General features: G+C 42.3%; 1 protein-coding gene across 2 annotated transcripts; it reads right to left on the reverse strand.

The window, feature by feature from the left end:
* Positions 1-1,289: 1,289 nt before the first annotated feature.
* A1CF (APOBEC1 complementation factor) lies at positions 1,290-19,670 on the reverse strand. Of its 2 annotated transcripts, none has more exons than XM_010022181.1 (11): positions 19,572-19,670; positions 18,093-18,227; positions 17,770-17,900; positions 16,100-16,338; positions 13,235-13,399; positions 10,098-10,195; positions 8,966-9,236; positions 7,315-7,499; positions 4,805-4,941; positions 4,023-4,156; positions 1,290-1,608 (listed from the first exon to the last, which is right to left on the reverse strand). In XM_010022181.1, the coding sequence occupies exons 1-11, from the start codon at positions 19,668-19,670 to the stop codon at positions 1,457-1,459; spliced, it is 1,746 nt and encodes a 581-aa protein (XP_010020483.1). In that variant the 3' UTR covers positions 1,290-1,456. The 2 variants fall into 2 exon arrangements, with proteins under 2 accessions (XP_010020483.1, XP_010020482.1); XM_010022180.1 differs by having other exon boundaries at positions 1,457-1,608; positions 7,315-7,523.
* Between the last annotated feature and the right edge of the window lie 867 nt (positions 19,671-20,537).

Below are 20,537 nucleotides of genomic sequence, written 5' to 3' on the forward strand. Positions count from 1 at the left end.
AAACTCTGCTTGAAATGGCTTGTACAGTGTTACATTACACATTTTAGAGTGGATGAAAAATGTGGGGCCAGATCTGTTGGAATCAATGGGTATCATCAACCTTGTTTTAAATTCTCCCCCCAAAAGGCTTATTTTCTGTCCTAAACTGGGCAGATAAATTTTCTTCTTGTACATTACTTCATAGGATATATTCAATAGGATTAACCTGTCTGCTGTATTTTTGTAATACTGGGTTTCTTCTATATCTCTAGAGCTCCTGTCTCAATTTGATGGCAAAAATAAATGGATAATGCCTTCCTGCTATAACCTAAAGGGTGCTCACTGGTACTCTCCATAACAAGTACTTTTACTGTTGACATGAACTCTCTTCCACTAAATTAAGTTTTGCAAGAATTGCAGCAGCCAGCAGCCTTGCTTTAATGTGCAAAGCAGCACTTATAGCCAGGCAGGGCTCTTTAGGTCCTGTCAAAAAGTTTCCCTGTATATAATTTTATTCTTGTAGAGGTGCCTTTTATTACTGAGCTGTGGCTGTGAGCTCTTGTGCTCTAATTAAGTAGAGAATTGGCCCTGGTGAATAGTATTTTTCTGGTCCTCAACCTGAATAGTCCTAAAAGTTTTCCTATCTTTCACTGAAAGTGCCATTTGATAGGAGGTGGGAAAAATACACTGTTGTTTGCTGTTTTGTGACTTGTGGATATGGCTGGGAAGTATCAAAGTAAGAGGGAAAGCTCTGCTGAATGTTTGCCTCCTGATTTAAAAATCAAATTAGCATTCAAGAGCATGCAAACTAGCCTGTTAAGGTGGGCAGACACATTCATTATAAATGTCTTTTTTTCTTGGCTATGCCAGAATGAGTTTTAAAGGTGCTTGCAATGTTTGCATACATCCCTACAGCACTGGTGGCATGGGATGCTCAGAGGCAGTAAGAGGCAAACTGGAGACCTCCAAATGGCCAAAGGGCTACCTTTCATTTTACCCATTCCTCTGCCTGGCTTGAGAAATTTTGGGGTGAATAGAGGAGAACTCCTGATGCACAGAGGGGCTTCCTGGAGATGCCCCATCCTGCCCCAGTCTCGTGTCACAATGTCCATGGGACTGTTTTCAGCACAGGTTGTTGCTTGTAAACACATACACAACAGGCTCTATGTATATATACATACATATGTATGTATGTATATACACACATCTAAGAACCATTCATTTTCTGGGCTGAGATTCTGCTTTCTAGAGTGAAAATCTGATTTTGAGTGATTTTTTTCCTTTTTTTTTTTTAATTTCTCCTTTCCCCCCTAGTATCCTGTTATGAAACTAAAGAACTACAGAAATGAAATTCTGACTAAAATCTAACTTTAATCTAATCTAATCTCACTTTAAAATCACAAGGGTGTAAGAATTACCAGACTGAGATTTGTTTTCTGCCTGTGCTCTATTTAAGGGAACTTGATTAAAGACAGAATTAAAACGCTCCGTAGCCATCGCTGCGTGCAGCGACTGCGAAAGCAGGGTAGGCTTCGTAGGCTGCATACGTTGCTAAATCTTGCCCCATAGTCACTGCTTGTTTGAGCTGAGTGGCTGTGACGGTTGCAGCTGCATTAGCAATGGTATATCCTGTAGAGGAAAGGAGGGAAAAAATTGTAGATTAATGAAAAGACATTTAAAACTCAACATTGCCTGATAGTTTTTGATGGGAAGATTTTGCTGTCAATAGGTGTGACCTAGGGAGAAGTGAGTTTGACAATGGAAATAATCTAATCAAATGAAATAGGTCATTTCTGGCATGTTTTTTCCTCCATGTCAATGGTAATAAAGAAAAGATGGAAAATTAATGCATTTTCTCACCTATTTTCTGTTAAACATGCTGCTTAAAAAATTCAGCTTTCTGTTGAATATCTTTTTCCTTAGGCTCCAGTTATTTCTGAGCTAAAAATACTCATCCTCCCATGCATGACGTGAGAAGGGCAAGAAAATGAAGTAATACAGGGGAAATCTGGCTAGTTTTCATAGTGAAAATATGGCTCTGATACCATTCATAGTCAAAATACATGCAATTCAGAACAGCCACATAAGAAAGGAGGGAAACTCCCTCTATGCAATACCAGGGAGAAAATATTTAGTAAACCGGATTTTTCTTTTTTTTCCTAATGGAAAATGTGGTTTCAACACTTCAAAAATTTCCATGGGAAAATGTTAGCTTTGCTGATTTAAATGAATCACTGGGAAAACAAGCATTGTTTGGGGTTGGTTTGTCTGAAAGCAGGGTAAAGCAGCTTGTCGACCAGACCGTGATGTGTTTTTTGTGAACGTATCAAGAATTAAGACAAAGCTCAAATTTGGGAAGAGCAGCTGGGGTGCCCATTGGCTCTGCTGGACCACATTCTGCTGCCAAACTGCATCTCTCGCTGACCAGCTGGGCAATGGGATCAACTCAAGGTCAGTCAGAGCCAAACTCCTATCAGTAGAGGGAATGGAGATAGTGGGCAGCACTGAGAGCTGTTGCCTTGTTGAAGTATTACTTTAGGGGAAAACATGAGAAATTCACTATAATTTGAGAGTTGTGGACACTCGAAGTATCTTTTTTTTTTTTTTTTTTTTTTTTTTTTTTTTGATGGGGAATTGAGAAATCTGTCATTTCACAGAATCACAGAATGGTTTGGGTTGGAAGGGACCTTAAAGATCATCCACGGGCAGGGGCACCTTCCACTAGACTAGATTTAAAGCATATCTGTCACCACCATAAGAGAAATGATCTGCTACCTGTCATAGCCTGAGCTGAGCAGGGCTTCAGCAAGCCCTGGTCAAGGACCAGTGTGTGTTACAAGCAGAAACTCTAATGTATGTTATGTCAATTTGTTGAGTTTCCAAGACAAATAAATAAGGGTGGATGAAAGAAAAAGGAGAGATTATAATTAAGCAGTAAGTGGAGACTGTATTCAATAAAGAGCCCATTTGGTTTCCACGCTGCGGAAGCCTGCACAAACCCAGACAAATTGATTTTTCTGTGGCTTTTGCGGACTCCTGTGGCAGGAAGCCGGATAGTTGGGTTTTTTTGTTGTTTTCTTTTTTTTTCCCCTCAATTCATCCTTGAGACACTCCAAACAACTCAGTAGTACTGACTAACGCACTCCTCATGTGCAGTTTGGCATGAGTTGCTCCCACTAGATCAGAAAAACTGTTGTGCTGGAGAGCACAGTAAATGTAATGACTGTGAGCTGTATTCCTGCTCCCAGCCTGTGTTTTCCATGACTTCCCAAGCTGTTTTTTGCAATTGCAAGAGCTGTTGAGTATGAATTCCCCAACTGGAAAAAAAATTCTTCCAGTGGGGTGTGAGAGCTAGGATCAGCTCCTAACTTCCACAGCTGCATCATTCTTTTGGCTGATAAAATCAAAAGTGTTGGTTCAAAAGGAACTGTGGGTGCTGGAGAAGGATGGATGGACCATGAGTCAATTAACTGTGCATCTTTACAGGGAGGAAGATCTACTTCATCCTGGGTGGCATCAGCCAGACTGCAACCAGAAGGTCCAGGGGAGACGCATCCCATTTGTGGCACTGGAGACATCTGGTTTCTGCATCCTGTCTGGGGCTCCCAGTCGAAAGGAGGCATCCACAAACTGGAAGGAGTGAGGGGCGCTGTGTACCTGGGATGGAGCCCCGAGCTCCAGGGTGGGAGACCCCTGTCCTTGGACACTGCTCCAACTGACCTGGACACAGCCCCAAGCAACCTACAGCATCTGCAGCACCGACCTGAAGGGTCACAGGTGGACCAGAGACCCCCACCCCAGTGCCTCCAGGCTGAGTAGCTCTATGGTATGTACACTGCAGTTTGGGCAGTCCTGATATAACGATAAATTACTAGATAGGCAATAAAGATGTCATATGCATAAGTGACAAACATGAGTCAAAGTAGAGGCATGTGGGGGAACACAACAGTGTCCTCAGTGGCACAAACCAGGTTCATGCTTGACATCCACAAGGAAGCAGCGGGATGTTCCAGGGGACCTTTGCTTTACAGACCTTCCCATACCTGGAAAAGCTGGTGCTGCAGAAGGCACCTCTGCTCCCTCCATGGGAATCCCCAGTGTTTGAAGGGTGTATTCTGCTGCGTAGGTTTTGGCTTCATCGACGTAGGCGCTGAGCTTGGGTGGTGTGAAGGGATGTCTGTGAGCACAGCAAAATGTTAGCTTGTTTTTTTTCCTCTAGGACTTTCCAGCAAGATGGTTTGATCCACTCATGGATGGTATCATCCCACATATCAAATGGCAACATTATTTTACTGTGCTGGTACATTAACAAAAGTTCTCTCCTTGTAGTAGTCCTGCTTTTTTGCTGAGTCTATTGGCCCTGTGTCTCATTATGGACATAACATCCTATCAGAGCATGTTGTGCAATTTCAGTCTAAAAGAAAGCCTGTTGCAGTCTGGGCTTTTCTTTAAAATGCACAGCAAACAATGTTATAGGTCAGAAATGTTTAGAATCGTATTTGGAGCTGAATTATCAGCATGTTGCTTCAAGCTGCCTTCCCCCCCCCGCCCCAAGCTATCCTATGCTTGATTTTTGTACTAAAAGTGCCCCTTTTTTATTATTATTTCTGGCTTTCTATAATCTTTGCCCCATCAGGTAGACAACACCCAACAATGGCAGACATCACTATGAGTCCATTCAAGTTTGTGGATGTTTTTCTCCCTAACACGTATATTAAAAAGAAGAAATGGAGACTTGTGCAATTGTATTTTGAGGAGAGATGATAGACAAAATGCCATTAAAAAAAAAATCCTAAAACCCAGAAAACCTCAGAGAGTTACATACATGGTGGGATTTTGGCTGGCGAGGGCAGGGATGGTGATTTTGTATAGGAAGAGCTGTCTTTGGTCTTGGCCAATTGCAGAGTGGAGCTGGTAAACAGGCTGTCCCCAGTTGTTTTTCTGGCAGATTTCTTCTAAGATCTAGAATAGAGAAAAGGGATTTTTTTCTCTGGTTAATTGTTGTGCAGTAGCCTTCTTGCCCAGCTCCAGCCCTTACACTGGTCCCCTTCCTTCCCCCCAAAAGGGTTTTCAGGGGTGTCGTAGCAGCTTCCTCAATGGTTTAGGAAAAAAGCATAAAATAAATGACAGACAGGATACTACATCCACCTTGAAGTATAAGAGTCATCTAAATGTTTTATACTTTAAAAATCTGTTTAATTCCTGAAGTTAAAAATCTGTTTAATTCCTGAAATTAATTGTTACCCTGTTAAACCGGACATCTTTGTCCTTTTGCTGATTAGCTGGTTTATTCTGTTATTGGTTTGGTTTTCTTTGAATTCTACCCAGTAACTCTACATATGCACTTCTCTTTAACAGTGCTGAAACACCAGGGTTGCATTCATCTTCATTGCTCTGTTGCCCTCCTGGCTTAGTGGGTTACAGTGCATGAGAAGTCCAGATAGTTGGGGGGTTTTGTGGTTTGTTTGGTTTTGTTTTGGTTTTTTTTTTGTTTGGTTGGTTGGGGTTTTTTGTGTGTTTTTTTTTTTTGTTTTTTTTTTTTACATGGGAAAAAATCAACAAGCATAAAGGAAAAAGAATAAAAGAAAAAGGGCTGTGTTTTCATCCAATTTATTATACCGGCTTCAGTAAGTGATTTCTGCTTTGTGTTTGAAAGAGAAATGCTGAACTACATTGCTCCAAGCATTAGCACAGCTATGATAGTTGGGAATCACTGTCTGGAAACATTCTTGCTTTGGCTTTGTATTTATTTTTTCTTAACCTGCTGGGTATGTGCTGTCCCACATGGGTTCAAGCACAACATGGTATTCCTGTGCCTTCCTGTGAGTAATGCTCAGATCAGTTATCTTTTTCAAGCAGCTCCACCAGACCTGACACTCAGCTGAGAAGATGTCAGGTATTGGGGCTTTGTGCCACTGGCCATGCTGCCAGCTGGGTCGGACCGGAGACCCTAGATGCCTCCAGCCCATGTCTTTCTGTAGTCTGCCCTATTTCAAATTTACATTTAATTTTATTTAAAATGAAAACGTAAAATTTAAATGTCAGTGCTGCTTTTAATTCTGTAATTGTAGCTCCAACTGAAGTTTAGCACTTTGTAGTGTAACTAGTTCATTATATTTCTTGACTATGGCAACAGTTGTTCCCTGCTGTCCCAAAGCCTTTATATGGATGTTGGTTTTATAATGTAATGTCGACATTTAAATTGTTAGTAAAGCAGATCTGCGTATTAACACCAACCATCTCAGCTAGGCAGCAGGAATAAAACCCGTCATTCAAAGATGCTATTGGAATGGTCTCAGTGCAGCAGATGGGGGAGGTTGAGCAAGTTGACAGGTGATGGTGAGGCTGCTTGATTAATAAGGCTGTTGTGAAGCTGGCTGTAGCTGTATAAGACCTGCTGTTGTGAAATAGTAGTAGTGGGGGGATTAAAGAGCTCAGCAACTGGGAAAATGTGCCCCAAAAAACTAGTGTTGCAAGTTCCTGTTGCTGTTACTGCACTATTTTAAATACACTCAGTGGGAGTTTGCATGGATGGGAAAAGATAAAAATGTATTTCACCTGCCCTTAAGCAGTACAGCACCACTTAGGCTTTTTCACCTCTCATGCTGATATCGTAAAGGAACTGAAATTTTGCAGAGTGGAAGGAAACACTTTCCAGTTTTCTGGGAGAGAAAAGGATGTTTTGATAGATTGACAAACCAAATGCTGTGGCAATTGAAGTGTTAATAGGCAAAGATATGCTTCAAAATTCAGGGTGAGGTTAGTTTCTCTTGTTGCTTTGGATGACATAAGGGGGATTTTGTTCTGGGTTTGTTCTCTTCAGCCCTCATCTATCCATTTGGATGCCATCCCTGCACACACAACCACATCAAAAGTCTCCTTGAGCAAGCAGAGTTTTTGCCCTGGTCTGGGTTGTGCAGGCAGTCAACACATCTTTCCCCATAAATGATCTTAGGACATGCATTGTTTTTCTATATATGCACATTTGTTCCTTGGTAAAGCTCCAAGCAATGCATCTTGTTTATCAAACTCATTTTGGGTGAGAATTTTTTTACCCTCAGTGCTTTTATGGAGCAACAGCCATAGTCAGATTTCATCTTACACCTGTGGGTATTAATGAAAACTCTCCTCCAAGGGAGAGGGAATGCTGTTCTCCAGTGAGGTGGGTGGGTATTGCAAGATACAACTAGTGGTATTTTACTTTTTTAATGCTGCAAGAATTGATTTAGTTATTGCTGCCCAGTGCAGATACAAGCAGGGAGACGTTTTTCCAAAAGCGTTTTGGGCAAAGACAGCCTCTGGCTGGGATATTGACCCTCTTTTTTGTGCACGTACCTGAGGAGCGAGTTTGATCCCTTGGGGCTTTAGCGTGACATGGTTCATTGGCGTGAGCTCCATTCCTGGCAAGAGGTCGTAGAGTTTATCCTCTCCCCTCTTTTCTCCTTTGAGCTGGTATCCGCGCCCCAGGCCTGTGTACGCCAGGTAGCCTCGACCTCCCAGTCCTCTAACTCCCGCAGCCCCTACAGGTACATTCATGTAAATTTCTAGGAATGTAAGAAGGCATTAAACTGAATCAAATTGCTGGAAAAATTGCCCTGATTCTTTCTGAAATGGAAAAGTTAGCCCCACTTGCCAAGTTTGGGAAGTGATGGGCAGGAGGCCCCCAGAGCCTGCTGATGGGATAACCCAGGCTCCACATTTACACCCTTTCTTTTCGGGCTTGTCTGCTTGGGCAGGTAAGGGTTTTTTTGGGCTGAGGGCCCTGATTCTTTCTGACCCAGTTTCCATGTTCTCTGGTCAGTTTTGAGTTTCTGACACCTTTCTATTCAGATTTGTAGTTGAAAGGCAGAGAGGGGACAGCTGATATCACCTGCTAACCCCAGTATGATTTCACTTTCTTGAAGAATTCAGAGCTTATACAGTGCTAGCTTACAAGAACCAAAATCCTGTTCCCCCCACCCCTTCATTACACTTCTGTTTTTCCTAGGGGAGCTATACTTGGCAGTGTGTGGAGGCTGTAAGAGAGAGCTGATGGGTTATCACATCCGCACCTTTCCCAGTGCGACCTTCACAGAAGCTGGTTTCACCTGTGTGGGCAAAAACATGGGGGCAGCATGCTCCCCAGTCCCCTTCCTTGGTAAGCAGGAAAAACTGTCAACACAGTCCTTGCTGACCCTACTGGGGTACCACGCAGGGTTCCAGGCTGCCATGGGACCTGGCCATAGGCCTGGGGACACACGCTGACTGTCACAGGCATCATAGCTGGAAGGAAGATCAAATGGGCAGATTTATTTATTTTTATTCTAGCCCCAAGCTTACTTCTCCATTTACCAAATGATGCCTACAATGACATTTAATTTGGGGGTACATGAGTGTGAGGATTTGATTTGGTCCCAGTTCCCAGTAGCTTGCAGAAATACTCCGTTTTCACAGACTGCTTATTATTAGGTTAATGATCCCCACAAAAAGAAGTCCATCTCCCAGAGCACATTATGAATGGCTTGCTTGCTTTCAGTGCTGGTTCCTACTCTGTATCAGGGTAATGTAACCTCCTTGGGAAGGCTTTGGGTCAGAAAACACCAGGACTGGTAAAACTTTCCCTGTGACCTTCAAAGCAAAGAGGAAACAGCAGAGAGCTGTGCTGGTGGCTGGTTACAGAGTTGGATCTGAAGGGGAGAAAGGAAAATTGTTTTATTTGGCCTTCCCTGCTGGGGCAAAACCAGGAAGATTCATGGTTTATTTACACTGGACCAAGGGCAATCTGGAAGCTCTTTCAGGCTTGCTTCAGGAAAATGTTTATTTTTTTCATGCCCTGCTTAGTCTGCTGGAAGATCATTACACCTTTGGGTAGGACAGAGCCCAAAACCTGTGTTCTGAAAGGGGTCCAGCATCCAGGTCAAAACTAACACCCTCAAAAGGAGTCTAGGGAGCAGCCACCCAAGTCCCGGAGGAGATACTTTGCTAGAGCTGAGTATACGGGAGTTACCTCGGATGGATGGGGGCCGGATGATGCTCCTGTTGCTGAGCCCCTTGGTGGTGGGGAAGTGGAGGTTGGGGATAGCCGCGTAGGCTTGGGGCGCGTAGAAAACTGGGGCACCCAGGTAGGTGGTGGCGGGGTCATACACATGTCCAAAGGCGTAGGTGTATTCTCCTTGTAGCATGGTGCCTCTGCCGCCTGTGCCCCGGGTGTATCTGACATAGCTGTCTTTGTCAACGGGTTTGGCTAACGTCACCTCGATTGGGGACCCATCCAGCACCTTCATGCCGGGAGAAGCACAAGTGTAAGTCTCCAAAGTGCATGGAGATTATCCTGCCTAGGGAGGCAGTTTCCCTGCGTGGTTTGCTAATGGGACTGGAAGATGGAGAAAACTACGCAAAAAAGCAAAACCCTCCCTCCCATGGGTGGAAGAAGGCTCTGGCTGGGTGAAGGCTTAACATGCTGAGAATACCCAGCCCTGACCCCAGCCAGGAAAGGCTCTTTAACTGAATTATCATGCTTATGAAACCTTCAAAAGGCTTCACTTGTCTAAAGTAGCATGTCAGTCACTGAGATTATATGTGCTCCTATGGAGAATAGCAGTCGCAGTAAAAATAGGAGTGGTGTTAACACCTCTTCGAGAACAGCTTTTGCACTACACTGCCACGAATTACATGCAGTACAAAAAGTACTAAATACAGCAATCTCCTTGCAAATCCACATCTGAATTCGGAGCAGATGTTTTGACCTTGTTTGTCCCACTTTGCCATTCACACGCTGTCCTGGGAGTGTTTCTGGTAGCAGACATGGAACAAGGATATGAGTGTGTGCCAAAGGATCCTGTAACCCCTCATTTGCTAGTCCTTGTTTCAGCTTTGCTCTGCTTTTTGTTTTTCTTTCTGAGCAGTGAGCTGGACAAACATCTAGCACAAATGCAGTATGTAAGAAGCCAAAACGAACAGTTTGTGTATGTCAGAGCTGCTGAAAAATGAATTCAAGAGTATAAAGGCAGCCTGCAAAGAGTAAAAAGGGCTAACATCTTCAGGATGATTATGTAGCTAATAAACCAGTCAGGTTTGTTTCAACTGTGTATAATATACTGCACATAAACCCCACAAATTAGCATTTACAGCACCTTTACCTTCCCATTCAAGGCTTTCATAGCTTCCACTGCATATTCTCTTTTATTAAAGTGCACAAAGGCGTAGTCTCTAATTTTCTTTACTCTCTCTACTGCACCTGCAGAAGATGTCAGAATATTAGTTGGAAGTGAGTATTAGGTGGAAAATGCAGATATGGAAGAGCAATTGTGTTGGGTTAGGAGTCCTTGGATAGCACAGGCTGACCAAGGGGAAAAGAACAAGAGGGTAATGTCTTCTTACCTCTTACGTTGTATTTGCCATGGTAAAAGTAAATACATAATGGTTACAGTATTTCAAGGCAAAATAGAAGTAGTTTGGGTCAGACACCAGTAAGTTTCCAATTAAACAGGAGTGTTTTCTTCCAAAATTCTCTATTGGATGTTAACTTTGGTCTTGCGTTTCCCTTCTGTGACAAACCAGATGGCTGAGCAGGGCATGAGACAGCCCAGGATTTTGTGACCTACAGGTAATGCCACCATGTTATCACCATCTCCATGGTTTCATTTGTGCATTATACTTGGCAATCAGAGGCAGCTTCAGGAAAGCTGATGCTTCTGCCATAAAACAAGGAGATTCTTAACCATCTACTCAGGATGTTCAGCAAGAATGAGCACGCAGTCCTGCCTGGGAAAGAGCAGCCCCGAGCATGGGGATTGGCTGGCTTTGACAGGGCACCAGGTCTGGCCCTAAAAAACAGCCTTTCCCATGTGAATGGGGCATCTATCACCTTGGCCCCAGGTGATGGGGGATCCTCCTCCCTGAAGATGCCTTGATTTGCCTTGACACAGCCCAAATCAGCCTACTGCACCTGTGATACTGGCCCTGCAGGGAGTGGGATTGGGGTGGAGGACTCCCACCTTGGTGCCTTCAGCCTGAAGCTTTCTTACACTTCTGTGATTATTCAAAATAATTCAGATGTAAATGGTTATTTGTTCTCTTCTATATCCATGTTCTACAGCTTTCCCTTGTCAGCTGCTCTGCTGCTGAGAACTTCTCAGCACTGAGATGTACAATATTAATAAGTTTGTCTTCAGAATAACCACACTAGTCCTATTCCCCATGATCACAAGCTTTAGACATCTGCCTTTTCTAATTGTTCATCTTCCCTGCTCCAGTGGGTTGGGAAGCACATTGTCAACCAACCCAGCCACCAAAACTATAACACCCCCAAACATATACTTTGGGTATGTGGCTAAGGGATGCTGAATGACTCTTCTGTTGGCTTCTTACACTTTAAAGCTGAACAGGTGCACATGGAAATGTCATATTGCTGCATGACACTCTTAAATAACTGCAGGAGAAAATACTTTTCTTTGAAGTTCAGGGGGAGTCATTGGGAGCTCCAGAGGGCAAAATGAAGCCTGTTCCATATAACCTGAGCAGCTTGCACGTCTTCAAAAGGACACCAGAATGGTAAGCAGCACTTCATTTCCTTCTGGAATTGGATGGTGATTTTCTTAGCCTGAAGTTACGGGAGTCATATGCTGATGCTACAAGGCAAGGCTTGAATGAACTCTGTGTTTTGAAAATCCCCCTTTTGCCTCCTCGAGAGTGCCCTGTGTTACTGATCCTTTCCTGAGCGAAAAATCTTGCTTGTCCCTGCTTCTGCCTCTTCTGGGGCAAAGCAACGTGTTGTTATCAGAACAGCTTCTTAATGCCCTGGATCAAATGCACACTTCAGGCAAGCGCTGCTGAAATGTACCACAATGAATAAGGCAGATAACCAAGGAGGGGAAATGAATCATTTCAGATCCTTGCTGACTTTTTTGATTGTAATCTCACTGTAACTTAAATTGCATTTTTCTCTCCAAAACTCAGGTTTTGCTGCTCTGATGCATATTTTTTTTTAAAGCATGGCACAACTTTAAAAAATGCATCCCTAATTTTATCCACAATCAAGTTCTCCATTTAAAAAATAAAAATAATTTCCAGCTTGAGAAGTGAAATGATAAAGTGAAAATTACAGATGATGCAGATCTTCTTTTGTTGTACTAGAAAACTTCTCTTAGGAGCAATGCTGATGACTGTTACCAAAGTGACAAAGGGGTATAAATGTGTTTCTGGGGAGTGTGAGCAGTTCAGTGTTCAGGAGCAAAACTGGGCAAATAAAAGAAGGAAACAGTTAAGAGAGTGTCATGATAAATGTTCAACTCCTGGGTAAAACGGGATCTCAAACAGCTTGATGGTGATTAAAATTATTAGACAGAAACGTTAGAAGGACAGAAGAGACACATAAGGAAACCCCATAAAGTCTTTTGCATTGCATCCTAGTACAGGAAAAGAAATGTATAGTGCAGAAATGAACAGTTAATGAAGGAAAAATGAAGCTCTGTGGTATATTTTTAAAATAATAATAGAAAGTAGTTAATGGGAATGAGATGAAAGGCAATTTCACATTGCCAAGCGTAAGTTACTAATGCCTAATGGACTGTGTGGCTTGGAGAGATGCAGAAATGGGTTATATTTACGTTGTTGTTTTGGGGTGGAATTTCCTAAAGCTGGAGCAACTCAGACATAAAAACTCCCTTGAAAGCAGTAGGATCTTTATTCCCAGCAAATATGCTTGCTTTTTGAAAAATCTCAACTGAAGTGTACGCAATGTATGCCATGAAGGATTATTGTCAAATTCTGCGTTAAATGATAAGCACTGATTATTCAAAAATTTACAGAAGAATGTGTGTGTGGGGGGTTGTATGAAAATGATAAAATTCAGAATTTATACAGATTAGATAAAGTGCATTCGTATTTCTGTCATCATCCTTTGCCATAGAAGAATGCTGAAATCACTGCGCTGTTTCACCAACTCTCTAAGAAACACCAAAATGATTTAAAATAATTTTTTTTTGACACTAGCATCCCCATGCAGCATTTTGGATCTCTTCCAGTTGCCAATCATCCTAAAAAGGTTAGTAGTGTTGTTAGCTGGAAATTAAGCAGCCCTTAATGGGATGGCATGATGTGCGTGTTGGGTGGGAGCCTTCAGCATAATGACTATTTTGGTGGCATTACACATGAACATCTTATAGCAGAAAATGAGTCATTTTTATCTCTCCCTTTGACATTTTATGAATGGAGAAATATTTCCATTTGCAGTAGTAGTACTTTTTTAAGAGCTACTGTGTCAATGGGCTCCTACCTGGTTTGATGTTGTTGAACTCCTTTTCTATGGTCTCTTCAGTTGTTGAGAGCATGAGGTTCCTCACGTAGAGAATTTTTACAGACGACATGGTGTCTTCGTCCACCTCCACTTCAGGTTCTGCCCAGTCAACGGCGATAGGGTGTCCCCACAACTGGATCCTTCCTTTAAAGGAATCAGCATGGTCAGTGTCAAACAGGCTTTGGTTCCTCTCACTTCCACTCAAAGACTAATTTAATATGCAGTATGAACAGCAAAATAGGCCAGTTCTACAAACAGAATCAAAATAAGCCTTTCTAGCTCAAAGCACGGCTGCTTCATTAACTCGTTTCCAAAAGCAGATGGTCACACTTTGAGCATGTTCCCACTAATACCTAGATGCCTGCAGAAATGCAGCATCCAGAATTAAAGAAATGAAAATATGGCATAATTCACTAACATCCATGTTCCGTGGAGCGCTCTCTAAAGGAAAATATTTGAATGAACTTATAAAAATCCCTCTTGTCTGCAAAAGTTTAATTCCCTAGATAACAGGATGGAATCCAGTAGTCCCAGTGGGATGAAATGACATCGTAAAAGCAAGGATGTCTCTGTGTGCAAGTATTTGAAGTCATGTGGTCCCTGCTGGGTGAAGTTGCAGCAGAAGTAGTATAAAGGAGAGACTCAGAAAGTAGCAATGCATAAAATAGGGTGGGGGTGTGACTTAGCAGCATGGTAAGTGCTAGATATTCTTTCCAAATAAATGAAATAAATCTGCCTCTTCTGCAAATGTGCCCCAAAGAGTAAATGGGTCTTTCTGTGGGTTTTTTGTAACCTTCTCTCTGATCTTTTAAGCTGAAATCTGAAAGAAACCCGAGAATGCCTGTGCTGGCAGAGGGAAAATTCTATTCCTGCAAAATGTTTCTTGAGAGATGTAAAAAAGTCATCCAAACTTGCATCTCCACTTGGATAACCCAATTGAGATGAGATGGGAGCTCCAAAATAGAGAAAATTAGAGAGTGAGGCTAGAATTTGGAGACTTGTTTTTCTATGTTTGAAGTGAAAATCATCAAACTAAACGGAGAGAGGCTGCTCCCTGTTTGGAAGACTCATGAACAAGCTGAGATTTGTGGAGCCAAGTTGGGCTGTTGCTCAGCTTTCAACACTGCTCTATCTCACTTGAGCTGTTAGTGACCAGAAACGGAGAGAGAGGTGCTAATGGCAGCCAGGTGAAATGAAAGGCCATGTGCCCCTTTCTGAAGTGCCATTTTCTGTTCAGTAATGGAAATAATGACCTGGTTGACCTGCAGCAAGGAGCTAGTGCCTGCACTAGCCTCTTGTTAAAACCCAGTCTTCCTCCACCCTCTTGTTTAACCAGGAGACAGGACAAAGTTTTTGTAAAAAACATCTTCCTTTTTGAGCATTTCTGTCTCTTCTATGAAGAGTCCTTAAAGAACAATTAGTTCAGAGTAAAGGAAGCATCTTGATAATGATATTCAACCTCACATTCACCCATTCAACCAATGTATGAGCTGGAAACTCATTCAATTCTGGCTTGAAACTTCTTTCAAGTTCCTCCTGTATGTTTGCAACATCAGAAGACTCCAGCTCCTGCTCAGGCCTTTGAAATTCCCCAAAATGTTTACCGAGATGTCCCTAAATTGGAAATCACTAGCACATTGCACATCTCTGTTCAGTGCTACATGCTTGCTCCATCTGTCTCACTGTCTTTGCTCAGAATTTCAAGTGCTCTGCTCCCTCAAGGCTATCACCAGCAGCTGTGGCTGTGCCCATGCCTTCCTTCATTCTCGATATAAAAACCATGGAAAAGTTGTGCTGAAGCACAAACCAGCTGAATGTTTTCCATAATCAGGGAGATGCTAAACCGATGCAGAAAACCCGGAGTAAAAGGAAAAATAGTCAGCGTGACATATCCCATGATAGCTAAGCATATTCAGTGCTCACAATCCTGCTCAGTTTTTCACAATAAGAAAAAAGGATTTAAATTACTCAGGATGTTTCATGGGCTGTTGTATAGAAAGAATGAAATAAGGCTGGTGGGTTATGAACAAGTCTCAAAACAGAAAACAGAAGGTTTATTGTATTCTTTTACCAGCAGTTGAGCTGGGTTTGACAAAGTAGTGCAGGAGCTGCCAAGTGTAAGAAAGCATGAGAAAATTGGTGAAATCACTGCAAATGCACTTAAGGTTAAGTGACTCCTTCTTCTAACACCTGCCAAACCTTTCTCTTAAGGTTAAGTGACTCCTTCCTTCTAACACCTGCCAAACCTCTCTCTGCTTCACTTTGAATATCCCCCAGCACAAAATTGCATATAATTATTCTTCATACTGTTTAAATCCTAAAGCAATTCCTTATTTGAAGTTTTCTTCCCACATGAAAATATCCATTTTCAGGAAAATCCTCAGTATATTCTCAAGACTAGAATATGTTCTTGGGTGCTTTCCACAGTGGTTCTCTCCAAAAGGCTGTAAATGAGGCTATATTTTATATATAACCCAAGATAACTACAGGATAATGCACATTCTACAACAGGTCTGTATGGATGCACACAGCTAAATCCATCTAGCTATATTTTTAACAAATTCAAGCTCCTCATCGAAGAGCATGGATAATGAGCATGGTGCTATATCAGGATCTGTAGTGAGTGGCCCACCCTGCCCTCCAGAGCCAGGGTGACTCCATCAGACAGCCGTGGTGTATTGGGGTCCCTCGTCGCTCTGTCTCTAGCAGTTGAGAGGAGAAAACCCAGCAGCATTCCTTGGGTACCTGGATCTTCTGGAGACTTCAGTCTCACTGCGGTGCAATATATACATAGGTGATCCCTGAGATGAAGCCATCCCTACTACCCTCACCATCTGTACTAACCTGGCAGCAATTTTCTCCTGGCCATGGCTGCCGCCCGATGGCTTTCATATTCCACGAAAGCAAAACCCCGGTTTTTGGTTTTATCAGCTGCACTAGGGTAGACAATGACGTCCACGACTCCATCTGTGACTTTCTTCATCTCTGCTAAAATTTCCTCCCTCTTCTTGGTTTTGGGGATCCCTCCCACAAACAAGCGGCAGTTGTCCACGCTGGCACAGACCCCGAGGAGACGCCCGTTCCTGAGTATAAACAACATTGCTGGTTTGTCAGGTGTCAGGATCAGTTCTCAAAGAGAAGAAAAAAAGATAAAACCCCCCTCTTGTCCCAAAACACAAGGTCAAACAGAAGGCCGCCTACTTCTGCAGCATATGTTGTTTAGGATATTCAAGTAGTCTTGCTCAATGCAAAAGCTAATGTGGAGGCTACCACTGTGATAAATTTGAAGTAAGGCAGCACAGTTGAAACGAAGAATTTGAGATCAGCCAAATCTTGCTTTTGCTTCCTGGGATTCTCCTTTTTGCTATTTGCAAAAATGGCTGCTACCAGACAACTGTATCTAACACCCGTGGTCACAGCAGTGACTCTTGTGTTGGCAGCAGTGTAAACCAGGATTCATTGTGTTCACTTGTAGCTTCCCAGTCACCACTGGGACCCATGACTGAGGTTTTGGGGAAAGAAAATCCCTTGTCATGCAGAGACACCATTTGGGGGCTCACTGGTGTCAACTGTTGTGCAGACCCCAAAGTAAAAAATTCCTTACATCCACTTTGCTCACCTTTTCATGGTCCAAGCATCTCTTGTAGGTCTTGAGAAGCTAAAAACTTCTTTAGAGGAGTCTTTGGAACAAGGGAAGTAAGCAGAGGAGGTGGATGAAGCCTGATCTTTAAGACCATCCAACCTCTGATACAAATCACGTTTTCACCCCCACTGTGTGCCTTGTGACCTGCTCATCCTTAGGGTTGCTAGTAAAGCAATTCACAACACATTTTCCTTTCTAAAAATAAAGCAAAAGCCATAAAATTGCCAGAATGGTTTATCTATAAATGCTTTTAAGCAAAAGCATCTACTACTCACACTTTGAACTGGAAAAAAACCACATTACATGTGGTTGAAATCAAAACAAAACGTATTGATGGGCCCATATGTTGTTGATTTCTGGGTGTTTTGTTCTCAGTTTTTAGTCACAAATATGAGAGCTTTTTCTGTTCCTATCTATTAGGAAATGTCATTATTTTGCCAATTGGTTTCCATCCTATTTCACCATTTTTTGTTATCAGTCTGTCTCCCAGAACATATCTGCAGTACAGGTTGTGAGGGAGACTATGAAGAGGAACAAAATGAACAAAAACAGCCCAGAAGGGAAGATGAAATAAACAGCAATGGTTAGGCTAAAGTTAATTTGATCCAAAGCAAAACACTTTTTTCAATGTTCTGATAGATTTTTTTTTTTTTTTGGAAGAAATTTCCTGCAAGGGATGTCTTACATACTGCCTTTCTTCTATGGCGTAAAGCAGTGCCTGCACAGGAAGACAAGAGGTAATTTCCTCTTAAAGCTTAGGTATCTAAATAATCTTCCTCTGGACTGCAAGGAAAAATATGCCTTACATACATAACAAAATAGATTAATACATATGATTTAAGGTTGATGTGAAGGTTTTTCCCATGCTTACCTAATTTCATAATTATTGAGTTGCTTTATTGCACTCTTCGCCTCCTGTTTGTTTGAGAAGGTCACAAAGGCATAGCCCCTGTTGTTGCCATTAAAGTCCATCATCATTCTCATTTCATAGATTTTGCCAATCTGTAAGTAGCGAGAAAAAGGTCTGTTAGCAAGAGGGGAGGTATTTGAACAAGACTGTGTGCTTCCTTGACTATAGCATGTCAAAGCTCCACTAGTAGTCTGGGCCAAATCATCTCCAGTTCAGTCTTGAAATGCAGCTTTGACCATTACTCACCACTGCAATACAGATAGCTACCTGCCATAAAGTCTTACTTTTTCACATAGTGGTATAAGTTCATCTTCAAAGAGGTCTCTGGGCAGTTTCCCAATAAAGATCTCACAGCCCCTCTCTGGTGGAGGGCCATCCCAGCCAGGTGGTGGGCCTCCGTATTTCCTCTGCCCATTTTCCTGCCATGGAGGAGAAAAAAGAAAGAACGGTTTAGATATAGATTTTAAACGTAGATGTAACCAACACCTTCCCAGGGAATGACGGTTTAGACATGCTCTGTTACCAGTGGGCTGGAGGCAGATGCCCTCTTTGCCTTCAAGGAGCAACTCCTTACAGGATTAACAGAGATAATGTAGAGTGCATTGCTGCCTCAGTGCCATATCTGTACTGAAAGGCTTTGTTAACGCAGTTAGTATGTTGGTGATGTACTAGAGAAGGGCCTGGTTTGTATTAGCTGAGTTTTGCTAAGGTGTAGGCATCAATGTATGCTCTGCAATTGCTACTTGTCCAAGGCAGAGACAGTCAAATACCTCCTTGGGAAACGTAGGTTTTCTTGGCTGTGGGAGGTGAATCTCTGTGGTCTTAGTCTTAGTTGTGGACTGCTATAGCCAGGTATGAAAGTATGAAAAACTGAAGATAAAGGCACAGTAAATATAAGACACAAAGAAGTTGATTATCTTCTGAGTCAGGTACTACAGAAAGCCTCCTAAATGACAACAAACCCAGCTGCTGGCCTGGTCCTGGGATGCACACAGGATTAAGGGCTATAGGAAAATGCTTTTCCCCAGGAGTCTCTTTTTGCTTTGGGCTGTTGTGCCCTCTAGTGCTATACAAAGCAAGACAAAGTTCAAGGCAGTCACCTGCCTAATATTCAGTGTTTTCAGTTACTTCATCCAGGATGCAAAGTTGATCATATCAGTCCAACACTTGAAAAATTAACTTGTTTTGGTCATGCTAACTGAGAAAGACTTCTTTAGATGGCATGCCCACTCTCCACCACCCTAAACAGGGTAGGCTTTGCACTTGGAGACCTTGAAGACTAAACTGAGAGCAAACTTTTAGTGTCTGGGCAGGTGAGGCACCTGTCTGCCTCACATGCACATGCACATGAAGACAGATCTAATGGTGACGTGCTGGACTTCTGTAACCAGCTCTGGACCTATGCTTTCGTGAAACTTTGTTTAGTGTGTTTTCTTTGCTCCACTGCCACTGTAGCCATGGCTTTAAGACACCAATCCCAATCTTTCCCAATGCTTAGTAGTGCTCAGGGGTGGTTTTTTACTACCCTTATCATAATTTGGCATGCAGCAAGAAATTCCTGGAGGAATAAGATCCTGCTTCATAAAAGATAGCATCTACTTCATGTAGCTACATGCAGCAGATGTGTTAGATAAAAATGAAGAGAAGAATGAACAAGGAGCACTTCCCGCATACAGATTCACTGCTCAAGCCCCTGATGCAATGCATCACTTCAGGATGAAGCCAGACACTGCACACAAAAGGACACGACTGTGAGTTCCTACCTGGATCAAATTATATCCTGTTCGCTGAATTAATGCACGAAGAGCAGCTTCTTTCTGTGTGCCGGTCAATCCATCCCCGGATTTGTGATTTGATTCCATTGTGAGTGATTATCAGCAAAAAATCAGGTTAATTAGGGGTGCTCACTGCAATCAAATTTAAGATAAATTAAATAAATTAATACAGCTATGAGGAGAAAGTCCACCCTCCTGAGAAATTTAACAGGATCATTCTTCCTGAATCAGTTATTTTGAGATAAAAACAAATCAAAACATCACAGGCCAAGGAAATAGCAAAAGGATCTGCCTCATGTTGCATGAAAATAAGTAGCATTTAAACCTACAGTCAGATTTTGGACAGCAATTCAGTGACATGCAGAAGGATATTGTAACATATCAGTGTATGCATCTTAGGAGGAAAATGCATGTAAGATGCCTACTCCTGTGCTGAGTACATGATGATGAGTCCTTTATGCCATTACATCCTGCTGATGCTGGGAAGAGAACCTTGTGTAAGACAGGTCTGACATTCATTAGAAACAAGACCTAGGTCCAGATTTGGTCTATTTTTTAAAACCAAGAACATAGGAGAACTTCATATCTGTATCTAGGATCAGACGTGGGACAACCTTGGGTTTAGATATTTTGTTTCAGAGCTGTAGTTTTAGGTTTGAGGCTGCCCGCTTTGCCTTTGGACATTACTTGCTTTGTGCTCCTATATCTTTGTATTCTGGAAGATTTAAACAGGTGGATTATTCTCATTACCAAAATGGGGCATGAGCTCAGGTGTTTGGACAATCTCAGCCTCGTGTCACTTGGGCTCTGCCACAATGAGCTCCAGAGACTGCAACTTAAGTACTTGGAAATAGAGACATCTTTGTAATGCCAGATTTTGGAGCTATTTATTGCTGAGGTTTGTGAGACCCTTCAGATATTTATTTATTTATTTATTTTCTGTTCTCCCAAGTT

The sequence above is a fragment of the Nestor notabilis genome, unplaced genomic scaffold (genome assembly GCF_000696875.1).
Source record: "Nestor notabilis isolate BGI_N333 unplaced genomic scaffold, ASM69687v1 scaffold3089, whole genome shotgun sequence".
In the NCBI taxonomy this organism is placed as follows: Eukaryota; Metazoa; Chordata; class Aves; order Psittaciformes; family Psittacidae; genus Nestor; species Nestor notabilis.

What these genes read in the sequence shown, in the direction of transcription:
- A1CF (XM_010022180.1), bottom strand. Translation starts at nt 19,670, where the DNA reads ATGGAATCAAATCACAAATCCGGGGATGGATTGACCGGCACACAGAAA. An exon ending in CAGGATATAATTTGATCCAG is followed by an intron (nt 18,228 to 19,571) that starts GTAGGAACTCAC and finishes CCTCCATGGCAG; the next exon opens with GAAAATGGGCAGAGGAAATA. An exon ending in TGCAGCACCAGCTTTTCCAG is followed by an intron (nt 1,609 to 4,022) that starts GTATGGGAAGGT and finishes TTTCCTCTACAG; the next exon opens with GATATACCATTGCTAATGCA.